The sequence below is a fragment of the Microtus ochrogaster genome, chromosome 19, assembly GCF_000317375.1.
Source record: "Microtus ochrogaster isolate Prairie Vole_2 chromosome 19, MicOch1.0, whole genome shotgun sequence".
In the NCBI taxonomy this organism is placed as follows: Eukaryota; Metazoa; Chordata; class Mammalia; order Rodentia; family Cricetidae; genus Microtus; species Microtus ochrogaster.
In genome coordinates, this window is record NC_022021.1 from 4,898,535 (window position 1) to 4,925,059 (window position 26,525).

The 26,525-nt window shown below is 47.6% G+C and overlaps 1 protein-coding gene across 1 annotated transcript; it reads left to right on the plus strand.

The window, feature by feature from the left end:
- Positions 1-4,474: 4,474 nt before the first annotated feature.
- F2r (coagulation factor II thrombin receptor) lies at positions 4,475-22,427 on the plus strand. Its single transcript, XM_005356462.3, has 2 exons — positions 4,475-4,635; positions 19,163-22,427. Exons 1-2 carry the CDS (start codon positions 4,548-4,550, stop codon positions 20,359-20,361), a joined length of 1,287 nt encoding a protein of 428 aa, XP_005356519.1. The 5' UTR covers positions 4,475-4,547; the 3' UTR covers positions 20,362-22,427.
- Positions 22,428-26,525: the final 4,098 nt, after the last annotated feature.

Here is a 26,525-nt window from a genome sequence, read left to right on the forward strand (position 1 = left end):
AAAAAAAAAAAAAAAAAAAAAAAAAAAAAAAAAAAGGAAAGAAAGAAACAAAGAAACAAAGAAAGAAAGAAACAAAGAAACAAAGCATGTGCAAATACCATGCTGTTAAATATGAGCATCCTCCTCGGAGATCCTGAAAATAATCACTTTTGGACATGGAAGGGCATGTGTAAGTGGAATATTGGTTTGATTTTGTTTCAGACAAGGGCTTTCTATGGTGCTCAGGCTGGGCTAGAATTTGCAGCTTTCCTGCTTGTGTCTCTCTAGTGCTGAGATTCCAGGTGTGCACCGCTATGCCTGGTTTGGAACCACATTCACTTTTCCTGGCTCCTAAAGCCATGGTTGACAAATTGCATTCACCCCCACCCACAGCCCCCAAGTAGCAGCAGAAACAGCAGCCGCCGCAGCATCACTTCAAACCAACTGCATCCAAATCTCTGGAAATGCAGCCCAGCATTGTGGCTTAAATCTTCCGGCTGACTCTGGTCCATGCTGAAGTCTGAATCCATGTCCTACTCTAAACTCTGGTGTGAGGGTCCTCAGATCTCATCACCCCAGAGCATGTTCATTTAATACATTGGTCCAGGATGGAGCCCAGTAATCTATACTTATACATGCTAAAAGTTACAATTGCTCTTGAAGATGGTTTCGATTTTTTTGTAAATGATGTAATTCATAATTCATAATCTAAGGCTGGAGATGGATCAGTGTTTTTAAGAGCCTTTGCTGCTCCTGCAGAAGACCAGGGTTCAGTTCCCTGCCCCCACATGACAGCTCGTGATCCTTTGTAACTCCAGTTCCAGAGGATCTGATTTTCCTCCTCTGGCCTCTGCAGGCACTAGATGAACATAGTGCACAGACACACATGCAGGAAAAACAACCATACATATAAAATTTTAAAAAGAAATATCTTAAGAAAATTCCCAACTCCTAGAGAATACTAAGGAGAAGAAGAGGTATCTCACTCCGTTCCCTCTCCCTTGACTCTCTGGACTGCAACCGAATTCTGAGAGATACCTTGGGGAATGTGCAGAAAATTTAAGAACTTTATTATTTCAAGAGCCCTCTTTCTTCAGGGTACATTTCGTTGTAATATAACAGCTCCCCCAAAGCATCCTCAACATTTCCCACCATTTGTACAATTTGTGTGTGCTCACGCATGCTCATATACGTGTGTGAGTACATGTGAAGGCCAATGAATAACCCCAAGTGTCATTCCTCAGGCTCCACCCATGTTTTTGAGATAGGATCTCCTACTGGCCTGGAGTTCGCCAAGTACGCTAGGCTCTCTGGCTAGAGGCTAGCTAGTCCCAGGATCTGCTTGTCTCTGCTTGCCTCCCCAGTGCTGCAATTACAAGGGCATACCACCCTAACTTGCTTTCATATACATTTGTTCTTGGGATAAAAGTCAGGTCCTCAAGCTAGCCCTCCAGCTCCTCCAACCTTCTTGAAGGCTCTACAGGCCTGTATATATTTGTATGAGTGTCATTTATTGAATAGTGTACAGAGACCTAACATTGATCGTGAAGACCACAGACACAGAGACCCTGTTTTCTCAGTTTTTGTTTTCTACAGTTTCATTCCCAACAGCAAAATATTAAATAGAAAATTGCAGAAATTAAAGTTTTAATGGGATTCTAGGAAGGCGTGGAAAGCTTACCCCAGGGGCTGGATAGACAGCTCAGGGCTTAAGAGCACTTGTTGCTCTTGCAGGGGCTCCCAGCACCCACATGGTGGGTCACAGCCATCTTTAACTCCAGTTCCAGAGTATCCAATACCCTCTCCTGAACTCTGTGGATACCAGGTATACACATGGTGCAAACACACACGAGACAAGCCACTCAGAAACATAAAATAAATCTTTAGAAACTTTCAAACTGACTCCTCTCTACGCAGGGTTTTATGAATGAGTCGTTTGATCCTGTGTGCCCACAGTAGATACACTACACCCTTGCTAATAACGAGCTCAGTGTTACCGTGTCTGTCCGAGCATCCCAGTGCGTGTGACTAACTAACCTTCATTTTACTGAAGGATGATCCCAAAGCACAAGAGAGTGATGCACAGACAGCATGATGCATCAAGGAACAGATTAACTCTGATGCTAAAGGGCAGCCCAGGAGAAGACACAGGCAAAACAGTATCCTGCATACAGGGTCTGGCTCTCCTGGCTTTCCTGGTCTGCTCTCCTGGTTGCAGGCTTCCACAGGGAGGCTTAGACATACCTCTCTAGATAAAGAAAACTATACTTCATATCTTTTTTTAATATTTATTTATTTGTTATGTATACAATATTCTGTCTGTGTGTATGCCTGCAGGCCAGAAGAGGGCATCAGACCCCATTACAGATGGTTGTAAGCCACCATGTGGCTGCTGGGAATTGAACTCAGGACCACTGGAAGAGCTGTCAGTGCTCTTAACCTCTGAGCCATTTCTCCAGCCCCCTATACTTCATATCTTTGACTGTCAAAAACAAGCACCCTGCCACCTGTTTTATTACTTTTCTGGATTTGGGGTATCTTAAAATCAATTAGAGTGTCTCTTTAAAATTTATGGTATTTGTTGAGTTAATTGCAGCATTTAGCTTTTTCTTGCCTGTGGTCCATAACATGATAAACCTAAAAACCCAAGGGCATTTCAGAGAGGCGAGGAAACAATACCATGTTATTAATGTGTGTAGAATATGTTAATGGTTCCCATCTACTCTAAAATGTGCTTTCTCATGAGATTCCAATGGGAAAGATTTTTTAATAAATTTATTTCTTTATTATGTATACAATATTCTGTCTGTATGTATGCCTGCAGGCCAGAAGAGGACACCGGACCTCATTACCGATGGTTGTGAACCACCATGTGGTTGCTGGGAATTGAACTCAGGACCTCTGGAAGAGCAGGAGATGCTCTTAACCGCTGAGCCATCTCTCCAGCCCCGGGGAAAGATTTTTTAAATAGCGATCTGTAGCTGGGAAATGGCATAACTTACTGAGCAACCTATGAAGACAATGAGCAACAGCTCCTAGGGTGAGGGGGGAGACGGGATTCCCTCTGGTCGTCTTTTCTCCATTGGTGGAAATGCTGGGGATTCTACTTGCAGAATGATAGTCTTGATGTAATATTGTCCTTTTCAAACCTTTGCTGGGGGCGCAGAATACCGCTGTGCTGGCTAGTTTTCTGTTTACTTCATACAAATTGGAGTCATCTGAAAGGAGGGAACCTCAATTAAGAAAATGCCTCAGATACACGCCTGTAGGACCTTTTCTCAATTAGTGATTGATGTGGAAGGGCCCAGGCCATTGTGGGTGGTGCCATCCCAGGACTAAGAAAGCAGACTGGGGACATGAGGGGCAAGCCAGTAATCAACTCTCCTCTATGGCCTCTGTTTCAATTCCTGCTTACAGGTTCCTGCACTGTTTGAGTTCATGTCCTGATTGCCTTTAATGATGAACAGTGTGATATGAAGTGCAAACCAACTAAATGCTTTCCTCCCCAAGTTGCTTTTGGTAATGGTGTTTCATCGCAACAACAGAAACCCTAGTAAGACAACCATTGTGCTTCAGAGTCCTGAGTTTTGATGCCTGGGGGCTGCGGCTCAGCTTTTTCAGCAACCGTCTGGCTGGGTACTAGACCAGGATCCATTTTCTGTTTTGTCCTTAAGTTTCCCCTACCAGACACTTTCTAAGCAAAATGAGATGCGGGCTCCTTCTCGGCCAGGCCTCAACCACGACCCTCCCCCCTTTTTGAGAGCTGATGCTGGAATGGAGCCAAGCACAAACTGTAAGGTTTCAGAACGTGGAAAGGACCCTTAAAATTCCGCAGTGCCGTCCCTCCTCCTGCTGCTCTGCATCCTTCTTGTAAGGGGCGCCCAAGTATAGCCCACCGCCCTGAGCTTTGGGGCTGCGGCCCGGATCGCCGGAAAAGGCGGGGTTCGGCCGGCAAGAGTTTGGAGAACCTGAGCATGGGTACCTGTGGCTAAGCCCACTGGAGTGGAGGGTCAAAGCCTATACGTGACCCATCTAAGCTCGCAAAATAATTAAAAGAAATATCAAGCACTCTGCCCACATGTCTGGAGCCACCCTTATCACCGCAGCATCAACCTTTAAATGCATCTCCCCTAAATTACAAAAACAGAAATCACTAGCCAACTTTTAGCTAAACTCCAAACTTGGCGAGCGCGCGCAGACGCCAAGAAGGCGGGGAACTGGCGCACCACGACGGGACGGTCCCGGTCTGGCTCGGCGTCCCAGGAGGGTCATTGAAGAGGCCGCAGGCGCTTTCTGAGGACCCCGGGAGGCTGAGTCACTCCCAGACAGCACCGGGGGTCTAAGCATCTATCTGGTGGCTCGCGTTCAGGAGCGACGGGCTGCGGGCGCGAGCGGAGGCTACGAGCGCGCGCAAGCCCGCGGGGCCCCGCCCCACGCCCCCGAACCGCCTCCAAATACTCCTCCGCGCGGCCGCGCAGTCGCCTCTGGTCGCCTGTGAGTTCCGAAAGCGCTGCTCCGGAGGAAGCCGGCGACCGCGGGCGCCCCGCCGCGCGGGCAGCCTCGGGACAATGGGGCCGCGGCGCTTGCTGCTCTTTGCCACTGGCCTCAGCCTGTGCGGTCCCTTGCTGTCTTCCCGCGTCCCCGTGAGCCAGCCAGGTAAGAGCTGCCGGCCGGTGCGCTAGTGGGGGGCTATCAGAAGAAGTCAGGTTGCGCCTGCTTCTCGCGGGGGTACGCCCGGCTGCAACCCTGCCTCAGTTTCCCCCAGGAGCCAAACAGGCATTTGAGCCGAGATGTAGAGTTTCCCCAGACACATCCAGGTGGGGTGTGCCATCATCCCTTTCCCGCCCCATCACGGCCGGTGCTCCTTTGGACTCGGTTTTGGGGAGGGCAGCCCGCAGGCCACTGGGTTTTAGATCCGGAGGAGGCGCCCAGGGCTCCGGAGCAGCCTCCGCCAGCGCATTTGTTGTTATTGTGTGGCCTGTTTTGCAAGACCACCTCCAGAAAGAAAGGGTCTCGTGATCCGGTGCTTTGGTTGTGAGGTGGAACCACTCCGGCTTAAGTTTTGCTTTGTTGGAACTCTCTTTTTCTCGCTTGATTTGCAAGGAAGGAAGGGTGGTGTAAAAGAAAAACCCATAAGCATTAAATAAAGACAATAGAGACTGCTAGTCCCCAGCTCGGCCTAGTACCCAGGAGGTGACGGGGATATCTGGACGCAGGGGGTGTGGGGCGGGTGTCTTTGTTATCTGAACTTGTTCCTCTGGGTCGAGAAGAGGGACCCCTCCTAGGAATCAGGCTCTCCTAGAAACCATCTAGTCTCGGTTTTTCTCAGTGGAATTTATCATCTGTGGCAGAGAAGTTGCCTCCAGTACATTAGTTGTTGACCGTGTGTTTTTAAGCATCCGCCTGTTTGACCAATTAAATTCATTTGGTCAATTTATTTCATCAAATATTTTCTCTAGTTCATCAAATATTTCATCAAACAAATCCTTTCTCCAAAGTAGAGGAGGCGTTGCCTGTAAAGTTCCTAATTGGAAAGTGAGGGAAATGGTTTTGGATTTCTTCGTAGGGATAATGTGGTAGGAGCCTCTAGTTCTTTCATGCTGAAGAAAATCTAGTGGGTTTTTGTTCGGGGGGGGGGGGGGGGTTGTTATCGCTGAAAGAATGTGCACTCCCATGCTCCCAAAGACCAGGATTAAGAGGTAACAAAGAGTAGGGTGTTGCGTGTTCTCTGTCCTTGCTTGGTGTGGGCTTGAGTGATGCTCCTGGGGAAAATGCAGTGCCCCAAACAGGGCCTCCAAGTTTAGCAGCAGCTAGCCAGCCTGCCTGCCTGTGGGTAGCCATCCTTAATCAATTGTGGGGAGGAATGGAAAGATGCAGAGATTCGGGTCACAGAACTTTGTTACTCCCTCAGTTTTATTTTGGGACAAGCCTTTTGAAAATACAGACCTTGAGATTTGGGCAATGCCCAACCACCCCAGGCAGATCAGTGTTTCCTTAGTGGAGTCCTCATAGAGGATTTTGAGCACCTTTAGGGAGTGAAGTCAGAGGCCTCTTCTAAATTCTCTTCCTTATAGGAGGGATAGAAGAGCCCCAGCAGAAGCAGAGAGACTACTGAACAAAAGTTGGCTTATCCACACGGGGTTCTGGAGACACTTAATAGGGAAGGAAGAAAGGGGAAGAGAAGGAGACACAGAGAGAGGGAGGGAGTAAGGGAAGACAGACAGACAGACAGAGAGAGAGAGAGAGAGAGGGAGAGAGAGGGAGGGAGAGAGAGGGAGGTGTGAGCAAAGTGGCTGGGCAGAATTCTTACCCACGTTATTGCTTCCCACCCTCTTAAACAATCTCTATGATAAGAAGAGGATTTAACCTCTTTTGCTGGTTCCAAAACCGAGGCCCGGAGAGGCTCAGTGACCTGCCATCAGGGAATGGTTTAGGAGCAGTCCGCCCACGTTGGGTGCATGCAGCAAGTGAACTCACAAATAAAATCAACCAAAAATAAATCTGCTTCTCATTACCACTGCATACCAGCAACTGTAAACGGTTCCTGTTCTGAAAGACTGGCACGTCCGACACTGTCTCCCCATCCTGAATCTTCTCTTGCTGCAGGAGTGTCCACGAGGCTCCCTTCAGCCTTGCCCACCTGTCCTGGCTTTTCTCTCGATTTCTGCATCTTGTCATTTCCTGCCTTGTCACTTTGTCTCGTCGCCCTTGCCAAAGTCATGAACTTCCGTTTATCCCCATGGTGTCTGGAACAAATGTTCTACAGATATTTGTTGAAAAGCCGGTGAGCGCATTAAGCAGTTTACCCCCGGGGCAGGTAGTTTAGGTTTGATGACTTGTATTTATTAAAGAAGGGGAGTATTAAAGGGTGAAGGGTGATGCTTGTGAAGTTTATAAGAGATAGAAGGTAAAAAAAAAAATTAAAAATAAAAAGTTTGGAAATAGTTGATGGTAATTGTGGCAAAATGCATTGGGATTTCAGAGGCCAAGCCTGGTTCCTCAGCGAGAAGTGAGGGTTCCCTGTGGAAGACACACCCCCCACCAGCATCCCTTTATACGTTCTCCACTCTGTCTTTCCTCGAGACTGTATGCCTTCTCTGGCTTCTTTCCCCATGTCACCCCAGGTCCTTTGGCCTTCCCTCAGCTTCCTACGCCCCTTTAAGCAGAACTGGTATCAGGATGAAGCGCCTGTGCTAGCTGCTCCTGGCTGTCTGTTTTATGGACTTGCTCTTTTCAGAGCCCAGGATTTGTTGCTGTTCAGAATATCTCTTCCCATTCTCCCCACCCCCTTACTCTTTTCTCTTTTGTCCCTGTCAAACTGGAGCTTACCTGAGTTCTAAGCAATAATGGGCCCCCCAGAAACCTGGATTTCTAACAACCTGGGTTGTATGTAACTCTCCTCATTTGGGGCCCACGACCCTTTATCCCCTAGGGACTCCTGTCAGTCTGTCTGTGTCTTTTTGTTTGTTTCCCACACCTTATCTCCCTCCTTATATTATTTCTTTCGATTGAGATGAAATCCTCAGAACATACAGTCATCCGCCTGGAAGCCTGGTGCAGTTACTACTTCCTTTGCCTTGTTCCAGCAGCTACCATCCTGGAAGGAACCCTGGAACTCCCGTGAGAGTCAGTGCCTAGGCCTCCTTTCACCTGCCCCTCCCACGGCCGGTTTACTTTTTCTATCTGTGCTCTACCTCTTCTCGGGATTTCACCATCCACACGTGGCCCTGTGTATCTGGGGACAAATCCATTCACTAGGATTCCTAAGTTCCCAGGGTCTGCTTCCCTGGGACCCCCGTAGGAACACACTGTCATCAGGACAATGTCGGGAACTGTGAGGTGCGTCAGACTCTGCTTTCTAAAGCCAGTCTTCTCTGGTTTGTGGCATCTTTTATTCGGCTTTGCCCTCCCTCTTGGTAGAACTGTAGAGTGACTGGCACTCCCTGTGAGCCAGGTGATTTCCGGGATTCCTTCCGCAGGTTTGTCCTCCAACCAACCGTGACCTTGCCGTTCTCTGCCAAACCCACTGGGGTTACCAAGTTGGGGCGGGGATGTGCAAGCCTGTGCCAGCAGGCCCCAGTGATCACACACACACTCATGAACACACACACACACAGTCCTAGGATAACAGTCATATATGAATACCGCCATGGGAACTCATGCTTGGGCAACAAGCACTTTTATTCCGAGTCATCTCTCCAGGCCTGCTGGTTTTTTGAAGCAGGGTTTGCTGAGCAGCACAGGCTGGCATTAAACTCATAGTTCACCTGCCTCAGCCTCCCAAGTGCTAGAATTACAGGCATGCGTCACTATGCCACTGGTTCTGAAATGAAGGGTTTCATCCTGCATCCTAAGGTATCCTACAAATCCTTTATAGCTGTGCATGCATCATTTGCTCTCAAAAGTAACCTCGCTGTCTTAAACTGCAGAACTAACCTGTGATTTGCATGTAGAAACAAACCTGTGTAGCTTTAGGAAAGGACATTGGAGAATGTGTGTTCAAAGTTTGTGACAAATTGCTAATCGAGTTTCAGAGTACTACAGAAAAAGTGATTTTTTTTCCTAACCAACCATAAGAATAAGAAATACGTTTGCGTTAGGCACACTTGGAGTGTATACAAGAACATACATGACACCCGTGTTGTATAACACATACAAAGCAGAGTTTGCTGAGAAGCTCTCGCCTTTACCATGCGCTATCCTTTCTCCACACTGTTCCAGTTAAAATAAAACAAAACCCAACAGACCGCCTAGGAGGGTGGAAAGATGTCTCAGTAGTTAAGAATGCACAGTGCTCCTGTAGAGCACCCAAATCACAGCTGCCTGCGACTCCAGCCCCAGGGGGATTAGATACCCCAGGCCTCCGAGGGCACCCACACTTGTGCACACACACACCCCACATGCACACAATACACACAATTGCAACTAAAAATAAATATTGTAAAAACTTATTGGAATCCTCCAGTTGAGTTTTGTAGGTACTGCTCAGTTTCTACTGGAATTTAAATCTAGCATATCTGGGACAGTGACTCGTCCCTAAAGAGCAAAATCAAGGCCTTGCCAGAAGAGCCCGGCTTTCTCGGAAGGACCACTCTTGAATCTCTGTCTTATCTAGGGCCCATTCTTGCAGTTCAGATCCACTGGTTGCAGAAGAACTGATGTAGGAAGACAGTGCAGTCTTAGATGGACTGGGGATCCCTGACTGTGAATTGGTCTTTACATCACTGTTGAGTCTAGACAGAGCTTTCCTGGGACAGGAACCTTGGGGATGGTGATTGAAGGCAGAGAACAGACCAGCAGGGATGAGGAAAGTCAAAGGTTAGGGAATCCCAGTGGCTCTCAAGGAGGCCTGTGAGCATCCTCTAAGCCCACCCCTGTCTCCTGCCTCCAGGCACCGTAGGTAAGAGCCTGACAGACTTGTGTGCACATCCCTGTGCCTTGGACACACCATAATGACTTCCTGTAGCTGGCCTGCCTGAAAACCCCAGGGTGTGCCAGACAGGCAGCCTCCAGGGCATTCTGCCTTGCACCCTGCCTTACTGATTGAAAGATTTGATTGGTTTGGGGAGAATGGTGTTCAGTAAGTAAGAGTACTTGCTGTTCAAACAGGAGGACCTGAGTTCGAGTCACAAGCACCCAGCCTCAGCATCCAATGACAGAAATAGGAGGATCATGAGAGCTCTGGCCAGTCTGCCTGCCTAGCCAAAATGGAGAGCTGCGTGTTCATTGAGAAACCCTGTCTAAGAGCAACACCGCAGAGAGCAATAGATAACGGCTCTCAACGGCCTACTCTAGGCTCTATGTGCACACACATGGTTGCCCTTACATATACATGCACATACACACCTATACACACATGCGGAGGTTGTTTTTCACTGACCATCTCTGTGGGTGTTTCTCTGCTTCCCACACATGTCTGTGAGGGCTGAGTGATGGGACAGGGGTTGGTACCTAGCCAAAACCATGAATTCCCAAGCAACGGGAAGACTTTGTCCCCAAAATAAACATAAAACACCTGAAAAATAAAGGATAGGATGGGTCATTGTGGTCAAAGGGTATTAAGTCTTGATGTCTAGGTTCAAGTCTTGGCTCTTCCACTAGCTAGCTGTATAATCTTGAATAGTCAGCTTCTCTGTGCCTCTATTATCATTTATAAAATAAGGTTAGAATGCTTGTCTCACAGACATGAGGTAAAGGCAGAAGTGTCTGGTGTGGAGTGGGTATTCAACACGTGATGGTTTGTGGGTTTCTCTGCCCACATACCAATTTCTTCATGGTCTTTAAAATGTTAGTACTAGCCAGTTGTGGTGACACAGACTTCTAATCCCAGCACTCTGTAGGCACAAGTATGCAGATCTCTATTAGTTTCTGGGCTACCTGGTCTACGTAGCAAGTTCTGAGCTAGCCAATGCTACATACTGAGACCCCGTCTTAAAATAATAAATCAAATGTCATAACAAATGATTTCTTTATATGTAAAGCCATGTTCATAAGAACATTTAACAACTTTCCCCTCCCTCAGAACTAAGACAAAATAAAAACAGAAACAACAATACTTCTGTTTAGGGCTGGAGAGATGGCTCAGCAGTTAAGAGCGCATGTACTGCTCTCGTGGAGGACAGCTTTGACCTTCAGTATCCATGTCAGGTGACCCACAACTAGGTCTAGGGAAGGCACCCTCTCGTTCACCTACGCACACACACACAAACACACAAGACACATGTACACATGTATGCTCACACATAATTTTTAAAAAAAAATGTTTTTATTGGCTTTTCGAGACAGGGTTTCTCTGTGTAACAGTCCTGGCTGTCCTAGAACTCACTTTATAGACCAAACTGGCCTCGAACTCACAGAGATCTGACTGCTTCTGCCTCCCTCCTGAGTGCTGGGATTAAAGGTGTGCACCACCACCACCCAGCTACCTAACTTCATTCAGGATGTGAGGATGATCTGTCCGAGAGGAATCCGTTAGCCTGAGCCTCCCCACAGCTGATTTATTGGCTCTGGATGGCTAGGCAAGTGCCCCCCCCCCCCCCCGCTGTGTGTGTCCCTCCCAAGACTGTCTCCCTGCAGAACCTTATGAGAAGAAAGAGGACCTGCTATCTGAGTAGCAGCACTCCCTGACGAACCTCCAAACAGTTCTCAAGATCTGTCCTTAAATATATTACTTTATTATTAAATAGGGATATAAATTTTACAAGTATTTTTAAATACACATCCTTAAATCCACACACAGCCCTAGATAATCAGACTCCTTTCCCCGTAAATGAGGCATCATCAGAAGAAAGTAACGAACAATTTCTTTTTTCTTTTGTTTTTCAACACAGGGTTTCTCTGTGTATCTCTGGCTATCCTGCTGGAACTCACTCTGTAGATCAGGCTGGCCTCGAACTTACAAAGATCCACCTGCCTCTGCCTCCCTGAGTGCTGGGATTAAGGGAGTGCTACCACTGACCTTCTGCGCACAATTTCTTAATATCACCCACTATGCGAAGTATCCAGACTTCCCTGGTTGTCTGGAAATGCCTGTTGGTACTGTGTGCAGATCAGAATGGAAGAACCTCACTGCTGACTTACCTCTGTGCCTTCCGTCTTTCATCTACGGCTGCCCTTCACCTCTTTCAGTCCTGGGGACCAAACCGAGGGACCTCATAACCCTACCCCTTCTAATTGCTGTTTGTCCAGGAAGCTGGCAGTCTGTCCTGAGGGCTTCCTTACATCTGCGCCTGATTGGCTACGGTTGAGCAGGCTCCTCTCCCAGACATCCGCATCATCTCCATCATCATTTATTTGATGAGCAAAGCCATCTTTGGGAGGCCACAGGGTTTTGACCTGATGCTAATAATACTCAGAGGTTTTCAAGGTCGCGTTGTACACTTCCTGCTCCAGATGTGAAGGAGGGCATTTCTCTAGGGGGCCTGGCTTCTGCCACGGGAGAGTGGGGTTTGTTTGAGTTGAAGGGAGTGAAGCATTCTAGAGAGGCTGCGGTGTTTTGCTTGACAGTCTGTTTCTGCCATGCGTTTTTCTTCTAGCCTTCTCCTCCCCCGTCATTCCATGTGGCCTGTGAAATGCAGGCCGCAGTTGACCTGCCCTCATGGGAATCTGGACAACATCCTGAGACTTCAGCATAGCACGTGAACCCTGGAGCAGAACACTGAAATCCCAGGATTAAGGAGACAGTGAAAGAGTCTCTAGTCACCGGCTGCTTCCAGCCAGATCTCAGCAGAGTCCAAAGAGCCATTGCCTGACACTAATTTCAGGTCTCTACGTTAGTCTGTGTTTAAGCTAGTTAGCGATGTGTTGTGTTCAATCTCCAAACCAAAGCCCAGAGTGCTGGTAAACAATGGAGGGTTAGGAGTTCAAGGCTAACCTCAGCTACATAGTGAGTTCAGGACCTGCCTAGGTTACGTGAGTGCTTGTCTCAAAACCATAAAAATAATGCCAGAACCAATCAGGGACTCCAGAGGGATCTTCATTAAGTAAAACTTACCAAGACATAGAAGAACCAATTTTGGACGTGTGCTGCTTTCTCTGTGAAACCAGAATTTAGCTTTTCCTTAGCAGCAAAAAGCTGGGTGATTCAGAAGAGCTTTGGCCAGCTCATAGACACTTCTTTCCCTTTGGCCTCTGAGACATGTAGGAAAATCGAAGCAAACTGAAATACCAGTGTGAGGGTCTTGAGCGTGCTGGAAGAATCTAGCCACTAGGCCTGGGTTGTGTTACAGTGACGCTGATATGCACTTTCTCTGGCATTCTCTAATTTCGTAAAACCTAGCATATCGAATCTGAAGTGGGAAGAAAGGGCGACGCCTTGGGCCGTGATGTTTAGTCGAGGGAGTATGCATTCTTCCCCGTTCCAGACTGTAAATACCATGTGTCTCCTGAGGTATAGTATATATCTCCTGTGATAAGTAACCAGGCTGCAGACAAAGGACATGCTGGGAAGGGCACAATATCAGCAGAGCTACTCAGCCCAGAGACGGTTTTGTTTTCAGACCAAGGGACAGCATTCTACCCTCTCAGATGAGTGATTTCAAGCTGTGCCCCTCTTCCAGTGCCATGTGGGTTGCTACGGTGTGTGTGGGGAGGCACGTTTGAATGCACCCGCTTCCCCTCCGTCTGTCCATGCTCAGCTGTGGGACTGCCGAATCACAGGGCGATTCTAGTCTTAGCTTTTGTAAGAAGTTCTGTGCCAACTTCCATCATAGCTGTGCTTCCTACTCTGTGGGTGTCCAGGGGTCCCACCATCTCCACGTTCTCGCCAACACTTGTTATCATTCAGTCTTCATCAGAGTCATTCTAACAAATGTGAAGTGATAACTCAGAGTGGTTTAAGTGACAATTAGCAAGGCTAAGCATTTTATTACATACCTTTCAGGCATTTTTGTATTATCTTTGGAGAAATGCCTTATTTAGTTTCTGTGACTTTTTTTTTTAAAACAATTTGTTTTCCTGCTAACAAGGGACTGAGCTCCTTATATGCTTTGGACAGGGATCCCTTATCAGTCAGGGCATGCAGTTTGCAGTATTGTCTCTCTTCTGTAAGGTATCTCTCTCACTGATGGCACCTTCGCTGTATGGGGCCTTTGTTTTCAGCCCACTCTGTCTATCTGCTTTTGTTGCTCTCGCCGTTGGGTCAGAACCACGAAGCTTTCACTCTTGATTTCTTTTTTGTTTTTAAAGATTTATTTATTTATTATGTATACAACATTCTGCCTCAATGTATGCTCGCATGCCAGAGGAGGGCGCCAGATCTCAGTACAGATGGTTGTGAGCAACCATGTGGTTGCTGGGAATTGAACTCAGGACCTCTGGAAGAGCAGCCAGTGCTCTTAACCACTGAGCCATCTCTCCAGCCCCCACTCTTGATTTCTTATCAGAGTTGCATAGTCTCAGGTATTTGATTTGAGTCGTTAGTCCAGTTTGAGTTAGCTTTTCTATATGGGGGTAAGGGGAAAAGGGTTTTTATTTTATTCATATTTTATGTGTATGGGTGTTTTGCCTGCATGTATGTCTGTGTACTAATGTGTACAGTGCCTTTGGAGGCCAGAAGAGGACATTGGGTTGCCTGGAACTAGAGCTAAAGATGGTTGTAGGCAACCTTGTGGGTGCTGAGAATCGAACCCCGGTCCTCTGGAAGAGCAGCCCGTGCTCTTAATGCGTGAGTTGTTGCTTCAGCCTGATGTTATTTTTATTCCAAAGATTAGGTTAGAGAACCTTCCAGTTCCTTTTGTTGATTGCATTTCCCCCTTCTTTTTTGGTATATCTGAAACAAGGTCTTACTCTGTAGCTGGGATGATTCATAGCAGCCCAGGTTGGCACGAGATTCTCAGTTCTCCTGGTGCAGTCTCCCAAAGACTGGCATTGCGTGTATCTACTAGTGTGCCCAGCTGCCTATTTTTTTGTAATTATTATTATTATTGGTGTAGGGAATTAAACCCTGGGCCTTCTACATGCTGGGCAAAATTTCTGTCCCTGAGCTGGAAGCCCAGCCCCTCAGTTCTTGCTAAGTCGTTTGAGATAGTACTCTGGACCGTGTCCTCTGAAGACTCTGGATTCCGTTACCTTCCTTCACAGCATTCTCAGTGGTCAGTTAACTTAAACATCATTCCAATCTGTTGTTGTTTTGGTTTTCTCGAGACAGGGTCTTATTGTGTACCCATGCCTATCCTATAACTCACCAAGTAGACCAGACTGGCCTTGAACTCACAGAGATGCGCACGTCTCTGCCACCACTGCCTCTTTTTTTCTTCTTAAGACAGGGTCTGCTCTATCATCCAGGTTAGCCTTGGCCTCACAGTCTTCTACCTTCAGCCTTCTAAGCCCTGGGGTTGTAGGTGGACACTACTCCCATTTTGGGGTTTTTCTTGGTGGTGGCTTGGGAGTTTTGTTTTCTGTTTATCTTTGGCATAGATTGTTAGTATCTACCTTATGAGCATGACCCAAGTGTTGCCCAAAACCGTGAGCAGAGGCTGGGTGTGGTGGTACACGCCTTTAAGTCCCAGTGCTTGGGAGTCAGAGGCAGGTGGATTTCTATGAGTTTGGGGCCAGTCTGGTCTGCATAGCAAGTTCTAAGCCAGCCAAGGCTAAAAAGTGTGACCCTGTCTCAAAAAAAAAAAATCTAGAGCAGAATTTGCACTGGAATTTGGACTCCTTATCTAAGACTTTCCTTCCTGAAATTCTTTCCTAGTGACTGTGGAACTTGTGACCAACCAGCTACGCAACATGACCTCCTTCTTTGAATTTATTTGCTAGGGGTTAGGGGATGCAGTAAACTTTGGAGACTGAGTGAGAAAGCCCAGAGGGTCAGAGAAAGCATGCTTAGACTTTTGACAGGTATCCAAAAAAAAAAAAAAGAGAGAGAGAGAAAAGGAAAAGTTACAATTTGAGTTAGAACTCAGAAAAGTGGGGAGCTTCAGTGTTGCTGCTGCACAGCAGAAGGTCTGTAAATGGCTGCACCCTGCACAGCAGAGCTCTGTAAGTGGCTGCACGCTGCACAGCAGAGCTCTATAAATGGCTACACCACTGCACAGTAGAGCTTTGTAAGTGGCTGCACGCTGCACAGCAGAGCTCTGTAAATGGCTGCGCCCCTGCACAGCAGAGCTCTGTAAATGGCTGCGCCCCTGCACAGCAGAGTTCTAATGCTTGCACCACTGCACAGTAGGGCATAGTCATCAGGGATGGCTTCTGGGAAGGGTACGTACAGCATCTCACTAAAGGGATAATTATTCCTCCCATCTCCTTAGCATGTCTTTCAGCTTTCCTGGGTAATGGCCTCCTGGACTATCTGGTGATTGACAGGCCCAGATGGATTGACTCTTCAGGGAGGAGACGATAGGAGATCATCTTCTCATCTTAGGACCAGATCAGGATGTTATCTCCACTCGGGGCCAGAGGGAGAACTTAAATTCCATTCTTTTTACCAGGAAACAGTAGCTTTCCCTTAATGGACTTCAGCAAACCCCTGACACCTTTTTATATAGTGTTTTAAATCTTGGGGTTGAAGGGGGACAATTGGGAAGTTTCCCTTTCTAGTGTTAGCCAGGAGAAAGGAGATGGGGGTCCATTCTAGATGACTTCCAAGGTGACTAATTCCTACCTTAGATACCTGACATTCCCCCTCTCAAGATTTAAGATCACTTAGGAGATGGGCTAGGAATAGAACTTACAAGGGTTTAGGATCTCTACCCGTGATGACTCTCAGGCCTTGGAAGGCGATAAGGGAGCTCGGCTAGACGGTGTTGGACTGCAGGAGGGCCACGTGAGTAATGACGGGCGTTGAAAGAGAGGAGATGAAATTAGGACAGCAGTTCCGTACACAAGATCCAGAGATTGGTTAGATCACTGCCAGGATTATAATAGATGAAACCCATTTCCACCATACAAACCTAGAAGCTTCACCAGGAGCTTTGGTGGTGCCTTGGACTGGAGGTTCAGTCACACTTTCATGTACAGCTTCTAGGTGTCTGTGTAAAAGGAAAAAGATAGCAAGAATCCACATGGGGACAGATGCCCTGAACCCTTCTGGCATATGTGGCTTGAAGCAAGGACAAAACTTGGCCATAGAACTAAGAACATTTCCAGCTCTGAGAATTTCCTACCTGCCGTCCGCACAGCTCTTACAATAGTACACACCGAAGTGCCTTCCCTACTGTGTATGCAGCACTCCCCTAAGTGCCTGTGAGCCTTCAGGGATCCAAGCTGTTTCCCTTCACTCCACCCCGGCTAGCCTCTGGCAGATTCTCCAGCAGATGCCAGCCATGAACCCTCTCGGCTAATTTAATCCTGACGTCATCTACCTGGACCTAGAATCAGAGCTCTAGGTTTAAAGGCTCAGCTCCATTATCTGAGGTCTGTCTCAAACCTCAGGTCCCTGAGCCTGGACCTCCAGAACTCTGACCAAACAGGCTGTATGTTAGGTGTTCCCATGACTTCTGCTCGGATTGTATAATCCGCTAGGGCAGCTAGCTCAAGGAACCCAGAGGAAGACTTCACCTATTCTTCCCATTGATCATAAATGATACTACAGAAGATGCTAATAAATGACCAGGTGGGGAAAATACACAGGGTGAGATGGGCAGAAGGGCAGGAGCTCCCCTGCCCGCCTTCCGGCCATGCTTTGGGCTTTCACGTGACCATCCTTGGTCCCTGAAGCTGTGTAGAGACCAGTAACCAGCAGTCAGCTCATGAGCATACAAAGGTATTCTTATCCTGGAGATTCCGAGAAGCTCAGCTCATTTAAGTCAGGAATTGGGACAAAGGGCAGGTACTCTTTCCAGGTTATCACAGACACTGGCGTCAGGTCTCTTTCAAACTAAAAATCATCGGGGAGGGGAAAACCCAACACCATCCTTTCCTCCAAGACCCAGCCTTCCTACCTGTTCTGTTTTCTGTCCTGTGATCTTGAGTGCCTTCAGGGCATTGATGGGGCATCCAGCAGAGCCTTAGTTTTAGTCTAAGAAGATTTTCCCTGCAGGACCCTACATAGCTGTGCAGAAGCAGAACTCACTACTACATTGCATTGTGCATCTCTGAAAGTGTGTTTTCAAGAAAGTTCTTGTTGTGGAATGTTCCTTTACTGTGTTACTGTGGCCACTAGAGCTGAATGGCCATTAGCTAGCCATTAGCTAGAGGTTAGGCGGGACTTCTGGGGACAAGAGCCCTGGGAAAAACAAAGGACGAGTGCCTGCCCAAGGCAGAGGGAGCAAGACATGCAGGAGGAGATGTAAAAGCCACAAGTCATGTGGCAACACGTTGGTGAATAGAAATGGGTTGATTTAAGTTATAAGAGCTAGCGGGACAAGCCTAAGCTATAGGCCAAGCTTCTATAATTAATAATAAGTTTCCGTGTCATTTTTTGGAGCTGGTGGCCCAAAGAAAAACCCATCTACAAGTTCCACTAAAGAAAACAGAACTAAGTCTGAGATTTTCCTGCACTTGTCCAGTTTTAAGGTTTAACTCGTGCAACTTCCCAGAGAGGCACAAACAACCTTGAGCACAGAGACCTCGTCCCATTCCTCTGTGGTTCTTGTTTGCACTTCTCAGTTCCCCGACACCCAGCAGATGTAGAATTTTAGCAAAACTCTTCGCAAGGAAAAGCTGCTATCTGGCTGGTGACATCACTTTTCTCTACCATTTCAAGTGGATAATTTTTATGGGTGACTGGGCTAAGGAGGTGTATATAGCTGAGCTTTTATTTTGACATCTGGTTAATCCACCAAAGAGTCTGGTTGGCCAGGTATGCACCTTGAGGCATATAGCGTTCTAGAAGAAGGTCATGGCCTGGTGCAAGTAGCCAAGGATGTCTGCTGCTAGATGGACCTGCTGAGCAAGGAAGCAAGGTGACAGGGGTGTCACTGGGTGACAGGTGCCTCCTGGCTGTGTGAAGTAACCTGAGGGCCTGTGGACCTAGACAGGAAAGACATTAAGGACATCTGTTTTGTAAACAAACTAAGATAGAGGGAAACTACTTCCAGGTGGACCTCAGTCATTGTTTTGGGGAGCCCTGGGCCCTACTCTGAATGGCCCCCATTCTGTGGCCTAGAGGAATTTCTCTCTGCTTTCTATGTGAATTTTTCCTTTGGGAGAGGTGGATTTCTCTGGATGGCTCAAATTAGCTGGGGAAGGAAAGAGAAGCCATAGAAGTTGGAAGTTGGAAGTGAGCTGTATGTTTAGATGGTGAGGTTTACAAGGGAAGAAAGCACCTATCGAGGGCTGGCGGAAGGGCTAAGTGGTGAGGGCAATGGACACCAAGCCTGACCACCAGTGGTCAGTCCTCTGGGTCCACACGGCAGGAGAGAAGCAGGTTCCCTCTCCACGTGTGGCATTGCCAGCTCCCTCCCACCACACCAAGCAAATCAGTAAAACGTTAGGGGGGAAAAGCACCATTTGCTCTTCCATGGCAAGTGAGGTCTGCAGGGTAGATTGATCTCTGAGTGATTCTGCTCACCTTTGTCCTCCGGGGGAGCAGGATATTAGGAGTTAGCTTGTATCCAAACAGAATGTTGCACCATACTCTAAGATAGAAGCATATTCCCTAACAAAGTCTATAGTCCATCTGCGCGTGACCTGAATCTGGCCACCTGCTCCCTGGAGAAAGTTACAAAGCCAACCAGCATTTCCCCGGCTTGGCTCCTTGGCCGATGGATTCCGCTCACTTTTTCGATGTTTTCTTTTTCAGACCCCGAGACGACAGATGTCACTTTGAACCCCCGCTCGTTTTTCCTCAGGAATCCCAGCGAAAATGCCTTTGAACTGGTCCCCCTGGGGGATGAGGAGGAGAAAAATGAAAGTGCCTCGCCTGAGGGCAGGGCAATCTACCTAAATAAAAGCCGCTCTCCTCCCACAGCACCTGCTCCCTTCATCTCGGAAGATGCCTCGGGATATCTGACCAGCCCCTGGCTGACACTCTTCATCCCCTCGGTTTACACGTTTGTGTTCGTCGTCAGCCTGCCTCTGAACATCCTGGCCATTGCAGTGTTCGTCCTGAAGATGCAGGTCAAGAAGCCGGCCGTGGTATACATGCTGCACCTGGCCATGGCTGACGTGCTGTTCGTGTCTGTGCTCCCCTTGAAGATCAGCTACTACTTTTCCGGCAGCGATTGGCAGTTTGGGTCGGGCATGTGTCGCTTCGCCACCGCAGCGTTCTACTGTAACATGTATGCCTCCATCATGCTCATGACGGTCATAAGCATTGACCGCTTCCTGGCGGTCGTGTACCCCATCCAGTCCCTGTCCTGGCGCACCCTGGGCCGAGCTAACTTCACTTGCCTGGTCATCTGGGTGATGGCGATCATGGGGGTGGTGCCTCTCCTCCTCAAGGAGCAGACCACCAAGGTTCCGGGGCTCAACATCACCACCTGCCACGACGTCCTCAATGAGACGCTGCTGCAAGGCTTTTACTCCTACTACTTCTCCGCCTTCTCCGCTGTTTTCTTCCTGGTGCCACTGATCATTTCCACCGTCTGCTACCTGTCCATCATCCGGTGTCTCAGCTCCTCTGCAGTGGCCACTCGGAACAAGAAGTCCCGGGCTTTGTTCCTGTCCGCCGCTGTGTTCTGCATCTTCATCGTCTGCTTTGGGCCCACCAACATCCTCCTGATCGTGCACTACATGCTCCTCTCTGACAGCCCTGCCACGGAGACGGCCTACTTTGCTTACCTCCTCTGTGTCTGTGTGAGCAGCGTGAGCTGCTGCATCGATCCCTTGATTTACTACTACGCCTCCTCCGAGTGCCAGAGGCACCTCTATGGCATCTTGTGCTGCAAAGACAGCTCCGATGCCAACAGCTACAACAGCACCGGCCAGCTGATGCCAAGCAAAATGGATACCTGCTCTAGCCACCTGAACAACAGCATATACAAAAAACTGCTAGCTTAGGGGAGAAAGAGTGCTGGAAGGTTACACAGAAAGGGCTGGAAAAGTGGACAGCCCGGGGATCCTGTCAGTCTCTGGCAAGCACTGTATTTACTTCACCACCTAGAACAACCAATGTCTGATCTGCATGCCTACTTCCTGCAAGTGCTATCAAGCGTAGTTACCAGAAAGGTAATGGGGACAAAAGATGTCCAGCGTTGCCAGTGCTGCGATAGTAACCAACTGTCCCTTCTCATATATCTAGGTGACCTGAATATATAGGCGGTATGCACATGCATATTTGCAATGCAGCGTGGAATCGGCGCTTTGACACGTTTCTTGTTTATTCCCAGCAGTTACTATGGAAATAATCTGATTCTCTGACTTACTAACCAAAGTCTGGTTTGGTGGATGTTAGCACTGAACAGCTAAAGGAGTCCAGTGATAGGAAAGGAGTTCCTAGTTCAGACATAACACAGCTTTTACATATATATATTTCCAATTATTTGATGGTAATGTTTAAGCAATAGAAGGATGAAACAGTATTATCTGTGTAGGGAAAGATCTGGTGCTTCTCATCTTGAATACACCATAGTCGAAGAATTACCAAAGCAGTTGGAAAGTCCATTTTGATATGGGTAGCATTTTTGTAATTTACACACTGAATACATGGACCATGATTGAGCATGAGACCCACCAGGATCATAAGAAACCTTTCAGAGCAGCCAACCCCAGGAACTAGGCACAGCCTCCTCCATGAGATCCTCTGAACAGCTGATACCCATTCAGCTGTGCCTCCCAGCGAGCAGATGGGTACCACCTGGCCCACTCCTTGCTCAAGGCTTCCCATCAGCTGTGAACTGACCATATCTGTTAGAAACTGAGCAGCTAGGATAAGACATCTTAGGAGGGAAATAACTACAAGAGTCATCTGCGCATCTGAGGAGCAGAGAAAGGTGTGTTTATATCCAGTAGCTGTCGTGCAAGGCTGGCTCTTGCACAGACACACCCACGTGCCCTGGGCACTCTGATGGGAACTGGGGCCGCAGACTGACTGACAGCCAGACGTTAACTGAGTCCTGCCTTTGCTCAAGCAAAGCAGATAGCTGACGTGTGGTCAACGTGATGTAAGCACTGCAGATACACCGTTGTACAGAGAAGTGTGCTCAGCCAGACACCACCAGGCGTATTTCACAAAAGCAAGGCCTAACAGCTAAACAGCTTTGAAGATCTGAGTTTCCGCTTCCAGTAGCTATAGATTAGGATACAATCACAGCTTAAGATGTATATTTTTAAGAAATAAGCCCTTCAGTCAACAATAACTAGACACTATTTATTTACAAATTTTTTTTATTAGAAATTAGTCAAATAAGCCAGGCATTGTGACATACATCTTTAATCCCAGCATTTGGGAGGCAGAGGTAGGCAGATCTCTGAGTTCGAGGCCAACCTGGTTTACATGATGACTTCCAGGCTACCTAGGGCTACATAGTGAGACCTCCGCTCAAAACAATAACGATATCAAAATGAAACAACAACAACAAAAAAAAAACCCACATTTTTAAAAAGCAAGAAAACACAGAAAATTTACTTATAAGGTCAGTCTGGTTTTTTAAAAAATGGAAGAAAATGAAATTAAGACTGAAATGTAAGAAAATTATCCTGTATTTTTCTTGAGTTAATTAAATTATTTTAAAAGCATTTTTTAATGTCACAGTGACTAATAAGTATATAAAATCCTCAAGGCTTTGACAGAGTAATTTGAAAATTAATTTGAAATATAAACTTTTCCTGATTTAAGAACTACGTTGGCATTTTAAACAAATAAAAGGGAGTAGAAGGACTAAGTTTATTTAAGAGAACGAAGTATTTCCAGGTATTGTAGACTAGCTTCCATGCAAGTCCTGCAGTTGTACTGTTAACTCAGTTACTGTCCTGACTATCTAGATCACTGACTCACTGTCTGGGCTCTGTCTGTAACTTACAAAACTATTATTCCTGTCCTTGTGAACTTTGATGTCACTGTTTCGTGTTCACTCTTTTTTAAAGGATTACATAACATACTAATAAACCTGAAAACGTGCTTGGTATCTGTCTGGAATAGATTATTGTTGTGGGACCTGATGGGCGAGCACACCAAAACACTCTTTAGTGAATAGGTAAGTGTTTTATGGTCGGAGCTAGGGTTTCGGGGTGAGCAGGGGATTGGGGAAGCTCCCCAGAGGCTAGAGGTTAGGGAGAGCCCTAACCATTCAGAAGCAGGGCACAGGCAATAATGCACTAATCCCCTCTACATGACCTCCAACCCCTTGCTGGTGCTTCCCATTTGCGTGTGTGAGTGTGTGTATGTGCGTGTGTGTGTGTATGTGCGTGTGTGTGTATGCGCGTGCGTGCGTGCGTGCGTGCGTGCGTGCGTGTGTGTGTGTGTGTGTGTGTTAAGCCAAATTGCCAAATCATCATGCCATTTCCATACCTGTATACAGGGTGCCTTGATCATATCTGCACCCACAATCTCCCTTACCCCTTCCCTCCCTTGCCCTCTGGCTGCTCCGCAGCCACTCCCCCTTTACTGTCAGGTCCTTTCCCCTGGAAAAAAGACCACCCCTGAGCTCAGCCAGATGCCACTAGCGCCAGGTGATACCCCTCACAGGCAGCTTCCCTGGGCATGGAGGGCTCTAGGGAACTAACGGGAGTGGGGAGGAGAACTCAGCATGGTCTTTGCAAAGATTCATTGGATGGTTATCTTCCTATTTTTTAATCCTCTTTTTGGAACATTAGTGATTCTAATGTTGAAAACACATTGGGTTCCTCACTTGCCATGAACAACCATCTGCACTAAGCACCATTCCCCGGGGAGAATTCAAAGTGGTGCTCAACCTTGACAATTGAAGATCAATGAAAAGTCTTCAGTACAGTGTTTCCGGATTCACAGTCGATTTTTAAAAATATTGCTTTGTCTAAACAAGCCTTGTGTTAGCACAGAGAATTGTCAACATGCAGAAAACAGACCATGTGGTGGTCTCGACTCAGGACCTCTGCATTAGGACCCTGCCTCTAACCAGAAAGTTTGCAATCACAAACTTTCCTACTATAACTTTCCAAAATATATCTGAGCCCAAATAACACTCTTGAATTTTATCAACATAAAATGTATTTTCCACCACCAAGTCAAAAATAACACTTAATTTTGAGGAAATGGAACATCCAGTTGGCTGTTGAATACGTAGTTGGAAATTTTTATGTTGTGCTTCATTTGAAGAAATTAGGGAAGCGGCATGTCCTTGAGGAAGCCATGTGTTTCAGAAACCAGTGGAAAGAAAGCATCAAGCATGCTTTGTATGCCAGCTGTTTCTGTTCTGAGGCCTGGGCCTTCCGCACACAACTTACCTTCACAAAGGGTGGGTGATATGGAAATGAAGGGGCACATTATACACATGTATGAAACCCTCAAACAATAGACAAGGGGAAGGACTGTCCCCAACAGTGGTCACCAGGATCATTAGTGCTTGTATTGAGCCTTTCAAAGTCACTAGACCAAGTGAGCACAGAAGAATTTGGCCCCAGGAGAAGACAGCACGAGCTTTCTGGAGGAGAGGCAGTTCAGTGAGTTGCGGACAGAGACCAGTAGGGTCATTCTCAGAGACACTTGTGAGGTCAGGACTAACGGAGCAGTAGGAAGATGTCTCTGAACTTTCTGAGTGCACTGCTGAGTTTCCCAGAGGCTACTTGTCATGGGATAGTCACTGGCCTCTGAGGCAGACAGCAAAATGTCGTCCACTGAGCCCTGAGCCAGCCATTAAATAGATTATGGAAAGATACAAACACGGGAGGCAGGGCTGGAGAGAAGGCTCAGAGGTTAAGGGCACTTGTTGCTCTTTCAGAGGACCTGGGCTCAGTTCCCAGCACCCACACAATGGCTCACAACCACCTGTAATTCCAGTTCCATGGGATCCAACACCCTCTTCTGACCTCTGAGGACATCAGGCAATCACATAGCACACACATCTACATGTTGGCAGACCATCCATCTTCTGACCCAAATAAATTCAAAAGACTTGTTCTCAAACATAGCTTTCCAAATCCGCTGACTTTCCAAGAACACACAGCACAGGTCATGGTGGCTCCCATCTGCAGTAGTAGTGCTTGCTGCTGGGGAGGCAGAGACGGAGGTCACTGGGTGTTTCAGACGTCATGAAGAGTTCTAGGCTGTCCTGGGCTGCGGTGTAAGATCCTGTCTCCCAAAGAGTAGGAGAAGGAAGAGGAGGAGGTGGGGGGGAGGGGTAAGAGGGAGGAAAGGAGGGAGAGGAAGGGAGGGATTGAGGAAGGAAGGCAGGCAGACAAGGGGAGAGGGGAGGAGAAAGAAGGATAAGAGGATGACGGTGAGATGACCGGAAAGGGGGAGAAGAAAGATGGAAAAGAAGAAGAGAATGGGGGATGAGGGAGGGAGAGGGGGGGGAAGGAAACAGAAGCAGGCTAATTATATTTCCAGCAAACAGGAGTGAACTGGTACCTCGCTGCTGCTGGCCACCTGCTGACTTTCTGGCTGCCTCACACCTAAGGGGAACCCTTGCCTTGAAGCATAGACTAAGCATGAAAAGTCTTGAAAGTATAGACTAAGTAGAGTCAGGTATCTGGGTGCCCTGTGCCCATGGTCGGGAGGCAAGAGGTACAGTGTGGTCCATGGGTCAAGGGCAGATAACAGTGTGATCCATGGGTCAGGGACTATATAGTCCATGGGTCGGGAAGCAGGGACAGTGTGGCCCATGGGTCAAGAGGTAGGGATGGTGTGACCCTTGGGTCAGGAGGTCGGTACAATGTGGCCCATGAGACCCGAGGATCTGTATAAAGTTGGCTTTTCAGCTAGCTGCTGCCTAAAAGGAAGAGATGAACTTTTATGAGTATGAGCTGCCAGGGCAATCTAAAACAGCAGTGGTCTCCCAGGAGTCATCCTGAGACATCAGAAAGCAGGCCAAGCGTGGTACTGCATGCACGCCTGCACACTTATCGACCCAGCACTTGAGGCAGAACCGTGGGGTCAAGGCCAGCCTGGGTTATATAGCAAGTCCTGGTCTCAAAACAGATGGGAAACCAAGGAGTGAAAGAAAAGTCAGCCAGCGTTTGAGCTTGTTACCCCGAAGACTCACTGGGCACTAGATGCTGCTTTTCTAGAAACACGTGGGAAACCAGAGGTCAGATTCAGCAGCATCTTGAATTTCAGAGCAGACAACACTTGCTGTGTTTTCTCCCCAGGTGGCTGCCTGTTTATCCGTAAGGAAATGACTCAGAGCCAGAAGGGAGATTAGCCTCAGATGCTGCATCCACAGTAGCCGGAAGCCTGGGTTTGGGGTCAGGGCAGGCCTGGCCATCCTAGTGACTATAGACTATAGTAACAAGACCTTTTTAAGCTACCACTGGGCGACCCACTCTGGCGGCAAGACCCCGAGATCACCACCGGGAGGGAGACTGTCCACACGGCGGCACAATGATAAGACAGCAGTTGCTTAGCTAAATGCATTGGTTCCTCTCTTAGCCTGAGACACCGAGTTATTCTTGACCTGCTGAGGTGATGAGCGCACCTCCCCAGAAAGAATGAGACAAGTGCATCCCTTCCATTGGGTTTAGATATCTTTGTGGTGCTGAGGAATGAAACCTGGAGGCTCACACATGATAGGCAAGCTCTTTCCCACCCAGGTCCGTCCCCAAATAGGTTCGTTCATTCATCGATCACAATATAGAATAATACTTAATTAAGAAATAAAGAATAAAACCAGATGGTGGTGGCGCACACCTTTAATCACAGCACTCGTGAGGCAGAGGCAAATGGATCTCTGTGGATTTGAGGCCAGCCTGGTCTACAGAGTGAGTTCCAGGACAGCCAAAACTACACAGAGAAACCCTGTCTTGAAAAACAAAGGGAGGGAGGGAGGGAGGGAGGGAGTAAAAGAAGGGAGGGAGGGAAGAAGGGAGGGAAAGAGAGGAAAGAAAAAAAGGAGAGAGGAGGAGGAGGGAGGGAGGGCAGGAGGGAGAGAGAGAGAGAGAGAGAGAGAGAGAGAGAGAGAGAGAGAGAGAGAGGAAGAAATATAGAATCAAGGCCCTCAGACTTAAAAAAGTTTGAGCAGTTCTGCCTTATTATAAGGAAGTTTTGGAAACTTTTCATCAGTTCTGAACCACTAGAGAACTTCTAAACA

Bases quoted from the DNA above. Each gene is read 5' to 3' on its own strand.
- F2r (XM_005356462.3), top strand. From the start codon at position 4,548: ATGGGGCCGCGGCGCTTGCTGCTCTTTGCCACTGGCCTCAGCCTGTGC. The intron at 4,636-19,162 runs GTAAGAGCTGCC...TTTCTTTTTCAG, and splicing joins CGTCCCCGTGAGCCAGCCAG to ACCCCGAGACGACAGATGTC.